Consider the following 17,750-nt stretch of genomic DNA (forward strand, 5'->3'; position numbering starts at 1 on the left):
AAGACTGGAATTAATGAACTCTTAAAAGAGAGGTCCGGTTTCCAAAACCCAGCCGATGGGCGGGTTCATAACATGTCTGTAATTGCTCACTCTCTACCAATTTTTCGATTCCCATTTACAAGTAATTGCTGAATCAAACACCTCATGTTTGCTTTATCTCCTAAAATCCTCTAGTTGTTCCTGGGATTATCAAACCAGTCCTTTTCAACCTAATTGCACTCTCTGTGATGGGCCAGATGTGTATGATAAGTCCTGCTCGTGGCTGCGTCAATTGCTCCACTCTATTTATGCGGCTCCCCGAGCAGCTACATTATTTATCCCCTCCCCCAACACAATTTGGCTTGTGTGCCTGTGTTTTAAACTGGGTTTGAAGCATTTAATTTTGCCAATACAATTTTAGGGTATTAGTTCGCCTCCTGTTCTGTCTCTGCCCTCCTTAATTACCATTTATTGCAAAGTCACACAGAAACATTAAATGCTAATTCTGACTTACGTGTTCCTGGCCAAGAGCGAGGATAATAATTTCCATCCGATACAACCTGAACTCATTTTATATAAGGGTGATTCAGAGTAGAGATTTGAAATCGTAATCAAGTCTTTCTCAAAATCGCCTTACCCTAGCAGACATTCACTAATGTCTCTGCTAATTGGTAGGCAAATAGCAAAAAACAAAAATCTCAGTGTTAAACACACACACACACACACACACACACACACACACACACAAAACAACAACTTTGTAACATCGTTCGTGAAATTGCTCCTCTCATCAGCTCTTGCAACGTGACAGTTTAAGAAGGGAACACAACTCATTTTATTTGGTTAGATGGGGCTAATCCCACATCACCATAATCCCTCCTGATGTTTTATTGATTCTAAAGGACATTTAATCAGGAAGCAGCTCAGCACTAGAATCCTGCTAATTAGCAAGCAGCCACATTCCAAATGGGTTCCCAATTGAACAGCAGATTAATGGACAATATGTACTAAAATAATGATTCGTGCATTCAGCTGCTAAAATGTGTGTCTAAATTGCATCTTTAATCTCTTAAGGATATAGGTTTGCATACAAAGCCCTTAACGGAATGGATTTAATTCAACAGAAGAAGCTTTAGCCAATGGCTGTTTAAGGATGAAACAAGTGTATCACTTATAAATGCAATTCTTCACTGGTTCTCTTGGTTTGATGTCCTTGAACATTCAAAGGTCAAAGACAGGTGAATAAAGAAACCTGTGTGCTTCTCTCATATGCATTTAAAAGAGTGGGGAATTGAGAGTATTGATATACATAGGCTAACCTCATTTGCTCCCCATTCACTCTTACTCTCAAATAGTTGTTTCCTGTAATCTTGGTTCTGGACCCCATCTTTTAATCAAGTATACTATGTACCAGGTATAATGCGAGCTCTGATACTTTCATTTTCTCTATTTATTTTGGTACCTTTTGGGGACTCCCAATTTTAGCTTATTGGTTTTCTATTTGGCTCTTAACCCACTTTTCTGCTCTTGCTGCTTAATCACCTCCCTCCCCCTTACTCAACCACCCCCAAGATCTTAGAGAAGGGAAACTTTCCTGTCCTAAGCTGGTCTAGTGGAAATTCATTAGCTAGGCTCAACCTCCTCCCATCATTTATTTATCACTTAAAATGTTCTCATTAACCTTTAGGCTTCTTTGTTTCTCAGTATTGCTCTTATCATCCTGTGATGGCCACGCATTCCATATTACTTATTGTTTCTCTTCCCAATAGAATATAAGCTTCAGGGCACCTGGGTGGCTCAGTCAGTTAAGCATCTGACTCTTGATCTTGGCTCAGGTCATGATCTCATGTTTGTGACTTTGAGCCCAGTGTGGGGCTCTGTGCTGACAGTGTGGAGTCTGCTTAGGATTCTCTCTCTTCCTCCCTCTCTCTCTCTGCCCCTCCCCACTCATGTCCTCTCTTTTTCTCTCTCAGTTAAAGAAAAAAGAATATAAGCTTCAAGAGGGGGGAGACTCTTCCATTCATGTCCATATTCATAATGATTAGAGTAGCACTTGGTAAACAGTAGGAACTCTATAAATATTTGTTAAATAAATGAATAAATGAATTAATAAAATACTTGCTGTATACTTTCCATGTTCCAAGTACTGGCCTACAAGATGTTGGGAATCTAACGTGAAGGAAACAGTCATTTTCTTGCCAGCATGGATATTATGATCTAGACATTAAAGTAACAAATCACATAAGTACATAATTACACATAATGATAAATTTTATGGAAAAAAATAGCTGAGAGCTAAGAGAGAGTATAGCACAAGGAAGCTGCTTTTGATGAGGTGGTTAGGAATGGCCTTCAATCTGACCATGAGAGGGACTAGTCACAATTTGTGTATCTGTATGCATCCTTGAGACTATTTTGAGATTCCATCCCTTCCTTAATTCAGTTCAATGTCATAAATACTTAGTGGATTCTAATATGTGCCAGGAAGCACTGTAAACCCTTAGGATATATCAATGAGTAAAACAAAGATTCTGCCTGCCCCCTGGAACTATAGCTTATAGTCTATCAGAGATTGACTGGTAACAATAAACTTCATACATCAGCAAATCAACTAACATATTAGAAGTCGATAAGCATGTAGAAGAAAGCAGAAGTAAAGCAGGTTAAGCAGAAGAGGGGTGACAGACTACAACTTTAACTAGGATGTTTAGTGTAGGCCTCACAGACAAGGTGACATTTAAGCAAAAAATAAAATAAAATAAAGGTGAGAGAGTTAGCATGAGGATATCTGAGAAAGAACATTTTAAGTAGAAGATACATTCAGAGGATAGTCGCTAAGGTGGATGTGTGCATGTGAGAAAGACAAAGAGCACAGGGTAACGGGAACAGAATGAGCAAAGGAAGTTGTAGATGAAGTCAGAGAAGCAAGGCAGGAGCAGATCATGTAAAATCCTTTATAAGACTTTGATATTTTTTCCTTTTTCTTTCCTCTGAGTAAAATAAGATTATCTTGCAGTTTCATGAGCAAAACAATGAAATAGATTATTTTAGGTTTTAATAGATCACTGTAGCTGCTGCATTGAGGACAAACTAGGGAGAAACCCAGTTCAGTTAGGAGGCTATTAAAGTAATCCAGGAGAAAGATAACGGTAGCTTGAATGAGGTACAGTTAAGTAATAATAGAGGTGGTGAGAAGTAATCAGATTCTGGGTGTATTCTGAACATAGAGTTGCTTTACTAATTAATTTTTTATGTATTCAGTATAAAATATGAGAAAAAGGGAACACTTACAAATTACAGGTATGTCGTTTTCATTTTAATTCAGTTCAAATATTTCCTAATTTCCCTTTTCCCTCTTACCATAGGATTTTTAGAAGTATGTTGTTTAATTTTGTGTGTTTGCTTTTAATTTATAGTTTAATTCTATTGTGGTAAGAGAACATATTTTATATGATTTTATCATTTGAAACTTACTGACGTTTGTTTTTTGGCTCAGAATATGGTTTGTTTTTTAAATATTTCATGTATGCTTAAAAAGAATCTGTTTTCTTCTGTTGTGTGGAGTGCTACTTATATCAAGTTATTTGATATAATCAAGTCCACATTTTTAATTTTATTACTGATTTTCTATCTGCTTGTTCTGTCAATTACTGACAGAGAGGTGTTATATTCTCCAACTGTAATTGTGAATTTGTTTATTTCCCTTTAAGTTTTTCTTTTGTTTGTTTCATGTAACTTAAAACTATATTATTAAGGATATGAATATTCAGATTCATTATGTCCTCTTGATGAATTCACTTTTTAGTATCTCTTACTTTGGAATGCACTTTGTCTGACATTAATATAACCAATCCAGCATTCATTTCATTAGAGTTAGCATGGTATATCATTTCCTTCCTTTTACTTTTAGTATGTCTTACATTTATATTTTAAATGAGCTCCTTATAGATATCATTTAGTTGAGTTTTGCTTTTTTAATGGAATCTGAAAATCACCACCTTTTAATTGGTGCATTTGGATCATTAATACTTTACGTAATTATTGATATGGATGGGTTTAAATCTCACATCTTGATATTTATTTTCCATTTACTTTATTTGTTTGTTTCCCTTCCCTCTTTTTTTTGTCTTTTTTATCATTTAAATATGCTTGTTTCCATTTTACTTTTTAATTAGCATTTTAACTCATTACATTCTTCCTTCAAACGAAATTATACTACTTAATTTTTAGTAGAAGAACCATATCAAGTACATTTTCATTTCCCCCTCCCAGATTTGTATCCTATTGTCAAATGTTGCACTTATGTTATGAATCCCATGGTGTAGTATTCTTATTTTGCTTTAAATAATTAATTATCTTTTCAAGAGTTTTTAAATAAAAGATATGTTTTTAATTCATCCATACATTTACTATTTCCAGGGCTTTTACTTTTTTGTGTGTAGATCCAAAATGATCATTTTCCTTCTGCCTGAGGACTTCTTTTAATATTTGTAGTACTGCTCTGATGGTTATGAATTCTCTCATCTCCATCTTATCTTTGTTTTAAAGTCTATTTTATCTGATGTAATTATAGCTACCCAGCTTTCTTTTGGTTCTCATTTGCATAGAATGTCTTTTTCCATCCCTTCACTCTCATTCTCTGTATTGTCTTTACATCTGAACTGAATCTCTTACAGGCAGTATATAGATATGTCTTGTTTCTTTTTAATCTATTCAGTCACTCTGTATCTTTTGATTCAGAATTTAGTCCAATTACATTTAAAGTAATTATGGATAGGTATGTACTTATTGCCATTTTGTTCATTGCCTTCTGGTTATTTTGTAGTTCCTCTGTTCCTTTCTTCTCTTGTTCTTTTCCTTCGTGGTTTAATGACTTTCTTTAATGGTATACTTAGATTCCTTTCTCATTGTCTTTTGTGTATCTACTACAGGTTTTGCTTTGTGGGCACCATGAGGCTTACATATAACAACTTATAATGGTTTGTTTTAAGTTGACTGGTGAAAATATGAACTATTCCCAACGCTGGTACAAGATCTAAAAATTTTTGCTTCTTTCTTTTGTTCTTTATTCCCCCATCTGACGTTGGGTAATTTCCTCAAATAGATACATTAGCCAGTACTCACATGAAGACTAAAGAGCAACTCTTTAGAAATCTTCAGAGAGGAATCTTTGGATCTCTCTTCTTCACTGCTCTGTACCGTGCTTTCTAGCCTTCTTGGCCTTCTTGAACTCTAAATGTCATTCCTTTAACTGAAGAAGAATCTGGGCTCTGGGTTTCCTCTTCTTGTTCAGTAAGCTTAGCTTACCTTATTTATTTTTCCTTCTTCAGGAATTGCTGTCCTGTGCTGTCTGTTGTCAAATGTCTGAGAACTATTGTTGCACATATTTTGTCCAGATTTTTAGTTGTTTAAGGTGGAATGGTAAATCTGATTCTTGATGGTCTATAATGGTTGGCACTTGAAGTTTCCTGCTTTATCTTTCTATGACCAAGAAACCTCTCTCCTTAATATAAGCAAACATTCCTCAACTATCTTCAAGTGATGAAATTGATAGCTTCACACAAAAAAATGTCTAACGGCAGATCTCAGTATTTGGTGTCCTAATTAAGGACTATGTGAATAAAAAAATCAACTTACTTTATTTCACCATAGTAACCCAAATCTTGATGGTTTAGCAATGTTTCCAAAAAACTCAAAGTCAGATATAATCCATGCTTTCCACAGATAGCCCGGACCTGCAGAATAAGAAAGAAATTGGAGTTTCATTATAATGAAATTAAGATTTGAATTTCCTTCCCATAATTAGAACCCATATGATTCTGACAAAGAACTAATACCCAGAGATGCATTATCCCATCAGGATATCACTTAGGACAAGAACATCCAACTGAATGAGCACTAGGTGATGTATGGAATTATTCCATCACTGTATTGTTCACCGGGTACTAAGAGAACACTGTATGTTAAATATACTGTAATAAGATTTTTAAAAATTAAAATAAAAAAATAGCAAATTTTTATTCAGTTGGTGCAGAGTTATTGTTACAGATCCTGGTCTGGATCACCTGGTAGAAGAATCAGGAGACATTCAGATCTTGGAAGGCAGGAGGTTTATTTTACACTAGTGGGCTCAGAGGAGATCACTCTCCCAGAGGCCTGAGACTGGGGGGTAAGCAGAGAGAGAACAATTTATAGTCTGTTACTTCTACATTTCTCATTAGTAGTAATTTAGTGGGACAAGCAGGGTGGGAAGAAGAACCCGGAAGGGGAATCTTCCATCAGGGATTGGAATTCCCCTATCTTGCCTGTCAGCCATCTTATAACAGATTTTTCCCTATCAGTACCATTCATTATTCAGAAGCCATTGGACTTTGAAAGGTTGGTCTTAAATTTTTGTCAGCAATGGAATGGGTGGTTAAGGCCTAGAAATTATATATAGTTTTATATAGCTAAGTTGCAAATTTTTTTTGTGTATCTCCTTTGATTTATAAAACAAACTTGATGTATTAGCATGGTCAATATTGTTATCTGCATGTCATATATGACAAAACCAAGACTTAGACTAAGTCGCTTCCTTGATGTTACACAGTTAATAAATGATGGAACTCAGTCTAGAAACCAGATGCCAAACACATTTCTGTTGGATGAATGAATATAGTGTCATTGTAGTTTCCCACGTACTTAATATTTTCCGAGTCTAGCTGACAAATCAGTTCAGTTCTCAGGTTGGTGAGTGGGTGACACTTAGATTCAAACATGTCAGACTTTTAGGGGTAGGATAGCATGTGTTGTGTGTTTAGCATAATGTTTAAATATAGATTGTGGAATGAAACAGGACTCATTTTGGACACCAGATCTGCTGTCTGTGATCTGTGTGACCTTCTATGCCTGGTGTTTTATCTACTAAATAAGACTAATATTTTCAAATTCCTAGGGTTCTGTGAGGCTTACATGAGAAAATAAGCAATTAGAATAGTGCCTGGCTTTAAGTTAGGCATTTGATTAATATTTGTTGAAATGAAGAGAAGAAGGAAGGGAGGAGAGAAAGAGTGAGGAGAAGGAAGGGAGGGAAGAGAAAGAAAGGAGAGAGAAAATAGAGGGATTAGAGGAGAGGAGAGAAGGGGGAGAGAGAACAAGGAGAAAGAAGGGAAGGAGGGAAAAATGGAAGGGAGGGAGGAAAGGACAAAGAAAAAGAGATGTTTGATTTAGTGTTTGGATTAAATAGTAGTTACTATTACTACTTTGAGAGGAAGTTCAGTATAGTGACTGCATTAAGCATGGTTTTTATCCTGATGATTTGACATTGTGGGCCTTTGAGACCATGGAGTGATTGTACCCCCACCCCCTCGTACCCTTATCACCACAGGGCCAAGTACTAGGCAGCCCCAGAGTCCCTGAGCTCACTGAAATAAATCAAACCAGCCAATCCTAAGCCTGCTTACCCTGCCTTGCCCATTCCATGGGGAGGGCTCGTGACCACATTTCCCCCTGAACCCCTCTGCTTCCTGGCCAACCCTGCTGTTTCTGGTGTGGCCTCTGTGAATGTGCCACACTCCCTCCCCTTGGGAACTGTGAGTAACAAACTGTCTCTTCAGTGGCAGTCATCTCCTGATCTGTTGGTCAGACCATAGCTGAATAATAATAAAGCCTAGATTTTATTTTATTTTTTTTATTGTAAAAACTTTATTTTTTTTTTACAAATAGTTTATTGTCAAGTTGGTTTCCATATAACACCCAGTGCTCATCCCCACAAGTGCCCTCCTCCATGCCCATCCCCTCTCCCCCCCACATCCATCAGTCCTCAGTTTGTTTCTCAGCATTCAAGAGTGTCATGGTTTGCCTCTTTCCCATTCCCCACCATTTCCCCCCTTCTTCTCCCCCATGGTCCTCAGTTACGTTCCTCCTAATCATTCTATACATGCNTAAAGCCTAGATTTTAAAATAGTGAACAAAAAAACTAATCTTGGTTTGTCATGATGGAAGGAAATAGACAACAAATCTAAGTTTAAAACTTGTACATGTTACTTACGAGGTATAGAGGAGTAAGTAATGTCAGGGATGTTTAAAGGAGGAAAAAAGATGAATGTGAAACATAAAAATGAAAACTTGGGAAGAGTTTACCAGAAGAATAAGGGGTCAATAAAAATTCCAGACAGAAGAAAAGCATGTGTATTTAGTGGATAAGAAGGAGTATGGTACTTTTTCAAAACTGCATATGTTTTGACATTATCCACCTACTATAGTTTTATACCCTTTTCCAGACTGGGCAGTAATTATTTGTTCACTAGAGCTTTATTACAAAACCCTGGCTTATTGAGGACTGTGGTTGTGTTTCATTCATATTCGGATGACCATTGTGTAGCACCTACTGAAAAATAAAGGATCAATAACTATTGAACAGATGAATACGTAGAGGAAAAAGGAAGTGAATGAATGAGTTGAAGACAGAAAAGAGTAGAGAGTGTTTGGGCAGAGATTGGCAAAAGTAAATTTAGAGAAGTAGAAATCAATGACGTTATGCCATTTTACTCCATAAACAAGAATTGAATTAGCCTCATGATTAGAGCATATTAATGTATGTATTTTTAAACATCAGAGGTTATTCTAAAAACAGTTCATTTACTTCTGGCAACACTGAGTTTTGCTCTAGGCTAAAATGAACAGCAGATTAGAAATAGTACATCAGGGTTCCTAGAAGCAGATTGATTGATAGCTGCTAAGAACCAACAGTGATAAAGGAGCAAAAAAAAAAAAAAAAAAAAAAAATCTTCCAGAAAATTCTGCCAATGTAGTGTTATTCAGGATTATTACTAAATTGTTTAGAGCATGACTACACATAATGATGACCCTTGTTCAATAAGAAAGCATTTCATTGTGCGTGGTTCCTTCTGTTTAGTAAGGAGATGTTTTTTAATCAAAAGTAAATCAAATGTCTACATTATTTAGAAAATGCCATGTGAAATAAACATTCATTTCCTCAAAATGCTCCTTGAAAGAGCGGCAAGCAGATGCTCTCTCAACTTCCTCTCTTCCCACTTATGGCTCCATTTGCATTTTACCCCATCACTGTACTTAAACTGTATTTGCCAAGTCACTTGAAACTTTCATGGTTTGAAATTGCCTGAGCATTTTCCAGTCCTAATTATAGATGGTATCTTCACAGCATGTAACATGGCTGATCATACCATCCTTCTATAGATATCTTTTTTGGCTTTCCTGATCACTCCCATGTCTTGTTTGATTGTTTTTAGTCTCCTGTATTGCCTTCTCTTCTACCTATTCCTTTACAATGAAAGTCCTCCTCAATCTTCCCTTCTCACTTTCTATTATGTCCTTGGGTAACCCTAACTACTCCCATGGCTTCAACTCCATATTGAAGAAAGACCCTTAAATCATTATTTAATTTCTTAACCCAGATCCATGTGTTTAACACTGAACTCCCCATCCTGTCCTCTATTCCTCCAAAGTTACTCCTTTTCTGTTTTCTGTTGCAGAGAATGATACCACGAGTCACCAAGTTGCCAAAGCCAAAACGTTTGGAGTCATTTTATATTCTTCCTAATTCAGGGCCCATATCCAGTTTGTTACCAAGACCTACTTTACTACCTCCTTAATAGCTCTATCTCTCCTGCTCTGCCCTGGTTTAAAACCTCATAATTTCTTGCTTGAATTGTTGGAACAGCCTTCTAAAGGGCTCTCTTTGCCTCTAATTCTTCATATTCCATTAGGGTGCTTTTTCAGATTTCAAATTTGATCATATCATTCACTGTTTAATACCTTTTGATGATCCTTTTGGTCCTCAGAATAAAGTTAAGCTCCTTAGAAAGACCTTTCATAAATTGGTTCCCACTTTCTATTCTAACATTGCCTTGAGCAGCATCTCCCACCAATCCCAGCCACCAGGTACCTGCTAGGTTCTATCTACATGAATGACTTACTGTTCCCTGAATTAGCTGGGCTCTCTCTCATTTCAGTTCCATTTCACATTGTTCTTTTTTTAAAATTTTTAAAAACGTTTTTATTTTATTTCTTTCTTTTTTTTTTAAATTTTTTATTTATTTCTAGGAGAGAGAGAGAGAGAGAGAGAGAGACAGCATGAGCAGGGGAGGGTCAGAGAGAGAGGGAGTCACAGACTGAAACAGGCTCCAGGCTCTGAGCTGGCAGTCAGCACAGAGCCCGACGCGGGGCTTGAACCCACGAACCGTGAGATCATGACCCAAGCGAAAGTCGGATGCTTAACCGACTAAGCCACCCAGGCGCCCCTATTTTATTTATTTCTGAGAGAGAAAGAGAGACAGCGTTGAACAGGGGAGGGCCAGAGAGAGAGGGAGACACAGAATCCGAAGCAGGCTCCAGGCTCTGAGCTAGCTGTCGGCACAGAGCCCAGCACGAGGCTTGAACTCATGAACTGTGAGATCATGGCCTGAGCCGAAGTCGGATGCTTAACCGACTGAGCCACCCAGGTGCCACCACATTGTTCTTTACATGCCTCTCCCATCCCTTCATTTCCTCCTCTTCCGATTTCTTTGTCAAATTCACCTGCCTTCTAAGACTTGGTATTTGCATCATCTCTTCTGGAAGGTTTTGAGTCAGGCTAGTTTGGTGTTCCTTCTTTGTGTTCCAAGTTACTGCCATCACTGCATTTGTCATACAGAGTTGTGACATGTTTGAAACGTCACCTTTCCCCTGGGTTCCCGGAGAACCCAGCAACTGAAATCATAATACTCTCCTCTTCTTAGTGCCTTTGCATCATGCTCAGAACACTGGCTGTGGATCTACATCATTTCAGCAATCTTGCCAGAAGCCATCATTGCATCAAGATGTGCTAGAGACACAGGAGTGAGTCCACAGAATGGGGATGGTAGATGTTTGATAAGTTTTTAGACTCTTCTTTAAGAGAAAAATTTCATTCGAGCAGCAAGACCCATAGATGATCCTTCAGACTACATTGATTTGAGAGGCTACAGACAATCTGTGAACCCTCTGAAATGTTGGCTGTGAAGACGGCAACCCCCACCGATGCCTCCAATACAGGGGCACAGAGTGCATTGACTTCATGAGAAATTTAAGGAAGTCAATGATTCTTTCCCCTATGCTCTAAGGAGATTAAGAATTACTGGTTAAAAAGACAAGCCCTTCTAACGCATACCCTTTCCTGGTGTACTCTCAAGTCCTGTGTCCAAAAGCATGAATGTTGGCGCACAGCTGCTGCTGGTTTTTTGTATCCAGTGTCCCTTGGGCCTCAATTTGTCTCACGTTCTGGGGAAACAGAATTCTATTTTATATGCCTCCCAGACTGTAATATACTTTGAGTGAGTTCCAGATGTCTTAAGAGATGCCAGATGGCTCAAGAGAGGCGGACCAGCTTCAAGGAAAATGTGCCCCATTTCCTTGTATATGAACCACAAATTTAAGCTTTCAGAACCAGCTCTGAGAGCCAGCACTCAATGTGGCCATCACTTGACCCTGGGAAAGATTCCCCTTCCTTGGGCTGTTTTGAGTAATAATTTAACCAAACACTGATTTTTTTTTTAATCAGAAGAAAAGGAAACTAGTATTTACGGAGTGCCTCATATATTAGCGTGCTAAGTGCCTTCACATATTTATCCTGTTTAGTCCTTACAATAGATGCAGGAGACAGATATTTCAAACCCAGTTTTTCCACTGGGTTTGAACACTCAAAGAGTTTAAGAAAACTTATTTTGATTCCCAAGTTATTTATGTTTTATTTTCCAAGTACCTGAGAACATTCAAGCTCCAATGATGGTGTTGTGTAATTTCCAATCTAACAAAGAATCGCTGCTTCTTACTGATCTTATGAACATAGTGAAAGGTATTTATGTTGGGTGGAATCTCCTATAGTGTGCTCCCTTTCTCTTTCTAGTGAAACATACTTGCATGTGTCATATGCACATGCATACACACACATTTACACAGTACCATGACCTTTGCCTTTGCATGATTAGTTGACTGCATAAATGAGAGCACAGAGAAAGCTGCTTCTGTTCTGAGATAAGAATCCACTGTTAGTATATTGTATCCTTGCTTCCTTAGCAGACATCACATGTTCTTTTAAATTCTCTCTTATTTCTAACCCCTGTTTGCCTAGATTAAAGGCATTCTCCAATCTTTTCTATAACATTTTATTTTTCCTTTTCTTTCCCCCAGTAATTTCCAATCCCTTTATTCCTCTGGAATTCTAAGTCTTGTATCCCAGACTTTATGGATGCTTCCAGACATCTTCTGCCTAATAGAGTTCCAATTTTGGTGCTCAGTATCCCTGTACTCTTCTGTAGTTTGAACCTTGGCTCTACAGCTTGCTAGCTGTAGCCCTTGGATGATTCAATTGGCCTCTCTGAGACTCAGTATTTTCCATTGTGAAATGGATATTATAACATCTATCTGGATTTTGTAGTTATCGGTAAATGTTAAATGAAAATAATGTAACTAAAGCATTTAGTGCATTACTTGGCACTTAGTAAGAACTCAATGAAGCTTGGTGGTGACAAGTTGTTGTTAATGGAATTGTAGTAATGGTTGTAATTATTATTTCCCCTGTGTCTGAGGTAGCCTCATGCCTAGGGTTTGTTTGGCTGAAGACAACACTTGAGTTAATGTGGTTCTGGATCTTCTTCCATAAAACACATCTGCACTGTTAATTAATGCAAACCACAGACTAATCTCAATCAGTAATAAATCACATTAGTTCCTAAACTTTGGTGTTCTTAAAGCATGTGCCACATGCTGATGTCACTGGAAGCTGGTACTGGGTGTGAGAAACGAACACTTGGCCTTGGAAAAATATTTGTTTTCCATTGTGAAAAGTTACTTGGGTGTTGTCATATTCTCTGTTATTAACATAAAACATATCTCAGTGTAAGTAGTTCCTGGACCAATTTCTGCACATTCCACAATCCCATTTCTTTTTTTTTCCTCAGGCACAGAAAACAATCTATAATATGATCCACAGGCAGAACACAGATCATAACTGTGGTTTCTTACAGACCCAATGCCCTGAGTTAGCATTTGGAGATCAACAACTCTGAACTCGAGTTTTGGTTACCTTGGGTAGGGGCAGGGAGCCAGAGAACGAGCGATCTTCCCTTCGAAAATTCCGACTGAGGTTCTCTATGTTGAGGTTGCCATTAGTTGTCCTTAATGCCATCAAAATCTCTGACAGGCTCTTGCTCACTTCTGACTGTGAGCTGGCACCTTGAGGAGCAGTACTGTTTGGAGGGGCGGGGGACATGCTATGAAGAGATGATCTGCCCAGAGCCGCCCTATGTTTTCATACCACATCTCTCACCCCCGACATATACTCTAAACCAGAGAACCCATCCAGGAAGGTCTTCTAAATCTCAGTAACCTGGGCACATCTGAGCATGAAGACTTCCTAGATTAATTCCAATCTATTCCATTCTCCTGACCACTAGAGTCTCTTCTCCACGAGGCACCAGTTCAACTAGAACAGAAACCAAACTTTGTAATCTAATCTCCAGCTCTTTTTTTCCAGGTAGAGAGCAAACATTAGAAGTGACCACAATAGTTTACTTTAGCTGCCTGATCTTACTTCTCTTAAGCCCAGATAATTATTGATAGGAAATCAAATTTCCAAACTGTTCACTGCCACGAGCAAAGCAAAGCAGATCCTCCCAGATCCCGGTAACCAGGGAACCTATATAGAAGGAACTCTTGAATCGAGTGAACTTCCTCTGTTATCCTTGACTCTGCAATTTGTATCTGGAAAACCCAGAAAAGTTTCAGTAATAATGATTTTGCAAATGTTTATAATTATTAAGATGGTTTATCTCATTGACTATTGTTACTTTAAATAGTAGGTGAACAACCACAGGGTGATAAGGTGTTACAGTCATGTATTTATTTGATTTAACCAGTTTGAGATGTTTGCTCATTTAGCACTCAAATAATGGTCCTTCCAGATCCCTCTGAACTATCTTCTCAGCAGTGGAGCTTTTGCTAATTTCCACCATCTCAATGTAAAGTGCCACTTCCCTACAGGGACATTCTGTGACATCCCTCAGCCTCCACTCCTGTAAATCAGCCTCCTTTCAGTGGTGTGCCAGTAAACTTTATCACCTGCTCTCCAAGATAAGGCCCTGATCTGGAGCATTTGTAATTTTCATGGTGTAAGTATTCCCACCATGGCTGACCTCAAGCTACCAACCTGATGTCACTGAATGAATATTTGGGAAGTGATGCTCCCAATTGGCTCCCAGTGGTGCTCCAGCACCCTGTGCATGATCGACTCTTTTATAATATTCCTTGTTCTTTTCTTTAGTAAGTCTCCCTCATATTGCAATCACATCTTTTATTTCTTTGGTTACTGTTTCATGTCTGACTTCCCTACGAGACTGCTCCATCAGATGTGGGTCAACTCTGTTTTGTTTCTTACTATTTGCTGGGGATCCTGTACAGTACTTCGAATCGATTATTTTTATATGTGTTTAACTTTGACTAAAGGTCATATCGCATCTTCTTTTTGCTCTGTGACTCTTACTCGAGCTTTCGTCTAATAGCTAATAATTTCCAAAAGCTGGGCACAGGAAGGGGTGGCTGTGTGTCCTTGTTTTGGTCACATAGTTTCTGCACCCTCCTTCCTTTGTGCAGAGAGTTCTCTAGCTCAGGCGTCTGCCTCTCACTCCAGCTGAGGCAAATGCCAGCTATTTATTTGCTTTACTAGTCTCTCTTTGCTGATGGAGTGAGCATGTGACCCAGGCCTTGCCAGTCAGATGTATCTGTCCCCAATTTGAATTGCAAGTTCTTCCTCATTCCTTTCCTTGCAGTGCCAGTTCCCGGGGGTAGGAATTCATGAGGCTTTGGCCCCTGACTCCAAACACCAATTGCTAAATGGGAGGGAGTTGTACGGAACCCATTTGTTTCAGCCGGTGGGGGTTCTTAGGAAACCGGCTGCTGGAGTTGGTATCATCTGGTCCAACTTAGGTAAGGAGAGCTATGGCCACTGTTGTCGCCACAGGTGCTGCTGGAGGCTTTTTAAACATCACAGAGCCGCCCCGTTAAAGGCTCTCCCTGACAGAACACGGGAGAGCCTTTTCCTGAGTAGCACATTGATTAACAAAGAGCAAGGATTCATTACAGGCCATCAGTGCTGCACTTCCACAAACATGCAGTTTGCTTTGTATAAAGTAGCACCTTCTCTGATGAGTTCAAAATGATCTCTCTGTGCACCTCTTTTACAGAGTAGATATCCAGATGTCCCTGCAAGTGGGTAATTAGGGTGCCAATTACATTTAAAAAATTATTCGTTGAGCATCTCCCAGGTGCCAGGAACTATGCTAGACACCGAGTTGGCTGGGACAGACGCTATTATTGCTAACCCCCAATTTCAAGTATGTAGCTACAAGTGCTCTGACTGTCAGGCAAGGGATAGACTGTGGGATTATACCACAGAGAGATGTAACCTAGTCTAGGGCTCAGGAAAGCCTTCCTGTGCAGGACCCATAATACCCATAACTGCCAATGGGTAACCATGTGTTTTAGTGCATAGTCCACCACCTCTCTGGGCCCAAGTCTCATGATCTGTGTTTTATGATGTGTGGTTGCTGATTATTAAAAATTTCTGGGGCTACAGGTGCCTGGTGGCTTAGTGGGTTAAGTGTCTGACTTTTGATTTCTGCTCAGGTTATGATCTCACGGTTTGTGAGTTAGAGTCCGGTGTTGGGCTCTGCGTCAACAGTGCAGAGCCTGCTTGGGACTCTCTTTTTCTCTGCCCCTCTCCCACTCTCTCTCTCTCATAAAAATAAATATACTTAAAAAACACCTCTGGGGCTTTATGGTCCTCCATAGGATAATTGCTCCCAGATAGTTGACACACAGACCCACATGGCAGTGTCACTTTCTTTGCATTTTGAGCTCTTGAGGGAAAGACTGAGTCTTGCCAACCTCTGAATTCACTGTGCCCAGAAAGGTGTGCCTGGCAAGCAGCTGGTATTCAATGAATGCCAAAAAGGCATGAAAAGAGCACCTGTAGAAAGGAATCAAGTGTAACACTTGGCCCAGGGACATTTTTACAGGAAAACTCTAGTTCCCTAGAGCAAAGTGATAAATTCCAATACCATGGCTCTTAATCACTGTGTCTCATTATTTGCAATTGAAAGAGTCTCTTCTCATAAGATAGTTTAAAAAAGGTAAAAACACTCTTATCTAGCATTTACTATGTATCAGATACTGTTTTTGAGAACTTTGCATTGGTTACCCTTATTGAGTCACCCTTATAAATATATGAAGTGAAGGGAAATCTCTTACAGTTCCTATTTTACAGTTGGAGAATGGAAGCACAGAGAGGGTAGTTCACTACCCCCAGGTTACATAGCCATTAGATGGCAGAAACAGGAATTGAGCCTAGGCTTCAGGTAATGGAGGCGATGCTCCTAACTGTTGCACTTTGTCAACTTTCTTGGAGGACACCGAGACTGTCATGTTTTATTGTGCCTCATCTCTAATGATATTCCTCATATCCTATTTTTACTTTGTGTCATCTCTTTCCTTTGAGATTATATGAAGGGATTATTGATTCTTGTAGCTGAAACCTTTCTTTGCTAGTGCATGTAAACCAGGAGTTCATTAACCAAGCCTATTTCTGGAATCATACCTTATAGACTGGAGCTCTGCACCAGCCTACAGTCATTCCTTACTTCATAATGAGGGTTTTCCTTTTTGCATGGCAGCCTCATTAAAAAAAAAAAAAAAAAGGTCATATGCTTGATCTCAAGAAACTATGCAATTGTTGCAAGTAACTTTCTGTGCTGGCCTTTGTATGAGAGAGAGGAAATGATCAGCATAAGCCAAGTGTTGGTGAAAGACAAAGTGATTCTACCTTGGGCGAGCTTTCCAGCCTCTGATGTTACTGCCAATTCTAGAAATCTAGGAACACTATGCCCAAGAAAAGAAGGAAAGTACCTTTGGCCATGATCGTGATATCCCTGACTCTTGCCCTCGTTGCTGCCCACCTCTCTTTGGGTTTGCTGTGGATCATCTGAAGCTGCAGCTTTTAAAAACCAGAGGAGTTTCCCATAGCTCACCTGAAAATCCAATATGAAAAAGAACACTCTCATTTAATGTACTTATAAGATGGGAAATAAATGCCCATAAGGGAAATGCCCATTGAGATAGAGGGTATTTGGAATTTTTTTTACCATTAAAAGTTTCTAAAACAGCCTTGACAATATAGTATAATAATTATTAGTGCTTTCTAAAAACCAAATATTCCTACTCCTCTCCCTTCCTGATTGCCTTGTGGTTGGGTAGGGCTATGGGAACAATTCTGGCCAATGAGTTGTGAGCAGAAGTGACACACGCTCTTCCTGGTTGAGCATTAAACTGCTCACGGGAGCCCCTCCAGAGCTCTCTCTCTCTCTTTTTTCTTTTCCCCTCTGCCAGCATGTCCAAAAAATATGCTAGAGTCTCTACTTCATCAGCCTGTGTTTGGGAAGTAAGATAGTAAGATAACGGCAAAACTGTGCCTGACCTATTACAGAAATGTAACTGAGAAATAAATTTTTGTTGTTTTGAGTCACTGAAACTTGGGGCTATTTGTTACTACAGCATAACCTAGTCTCTAGCTGCTCTCTCTCTCTCTCTCTCTCACCCACACATACACATACCTTATATATTTATTATATATAGCATTTGCTTGTATTTAGATATATCTAGGAGATATATTTGGATTATTTCAGCACAGGTTCTTATTAAGCTAAATGAAAAATCTTAAAACATCCCCTCCCTGGTCCTTT

At 38.9% G+C, this 17,750-nt stretch overlaps 1 protein-coding gene across 1 annotated transcript in view; it reads right to left on the reverse strand.

Moving 5' to 3' along the window:
* The window catches only part of CUNH1orf87 (chromosome unknown C1orf87 homolog), a 106,910-nt gene that overhangs the window by 26,310 nt on the left and 62,850 nt on the right, over positions 1-17,750 (reverse strand). The window contains exons 6-8 of the mRNA XM_077768122.1: positions 16,918-17,039; positions 13,043-13,205; positions 5,617-5,714 (exon numbers count right to left, since the gene is read on the reverse strand). Of these exons, the coding sequence (XP_077624248.1) occupies positions 5,617-5,714; positions 13,043-13,205; positions 16,918-17,039 (383 nt within the window). The remainder of the gene's footprint in view (positions 1-5,616; positions 5,715-13,042; positions 13,206-16,917; positions 17,040-17,750) is intronic.

Source organism: Crocuta crocuta, unplaced genomic scaffold (genome assembly GCF_008692635.1).
Source record: "Crocuta crocuta isolate KB4526 unplaced genomic scaffold, BGI_CrCroc_1.0 scaffold85, whole genome shotgun sequence".
In the NCBI taxonomy this organism is placed as follows: Eukaryota; Metazoa; Chordata; class Mammalia; order Carnivora; family Hyaenidae; genus Crocuta; species Crocuta crocuta.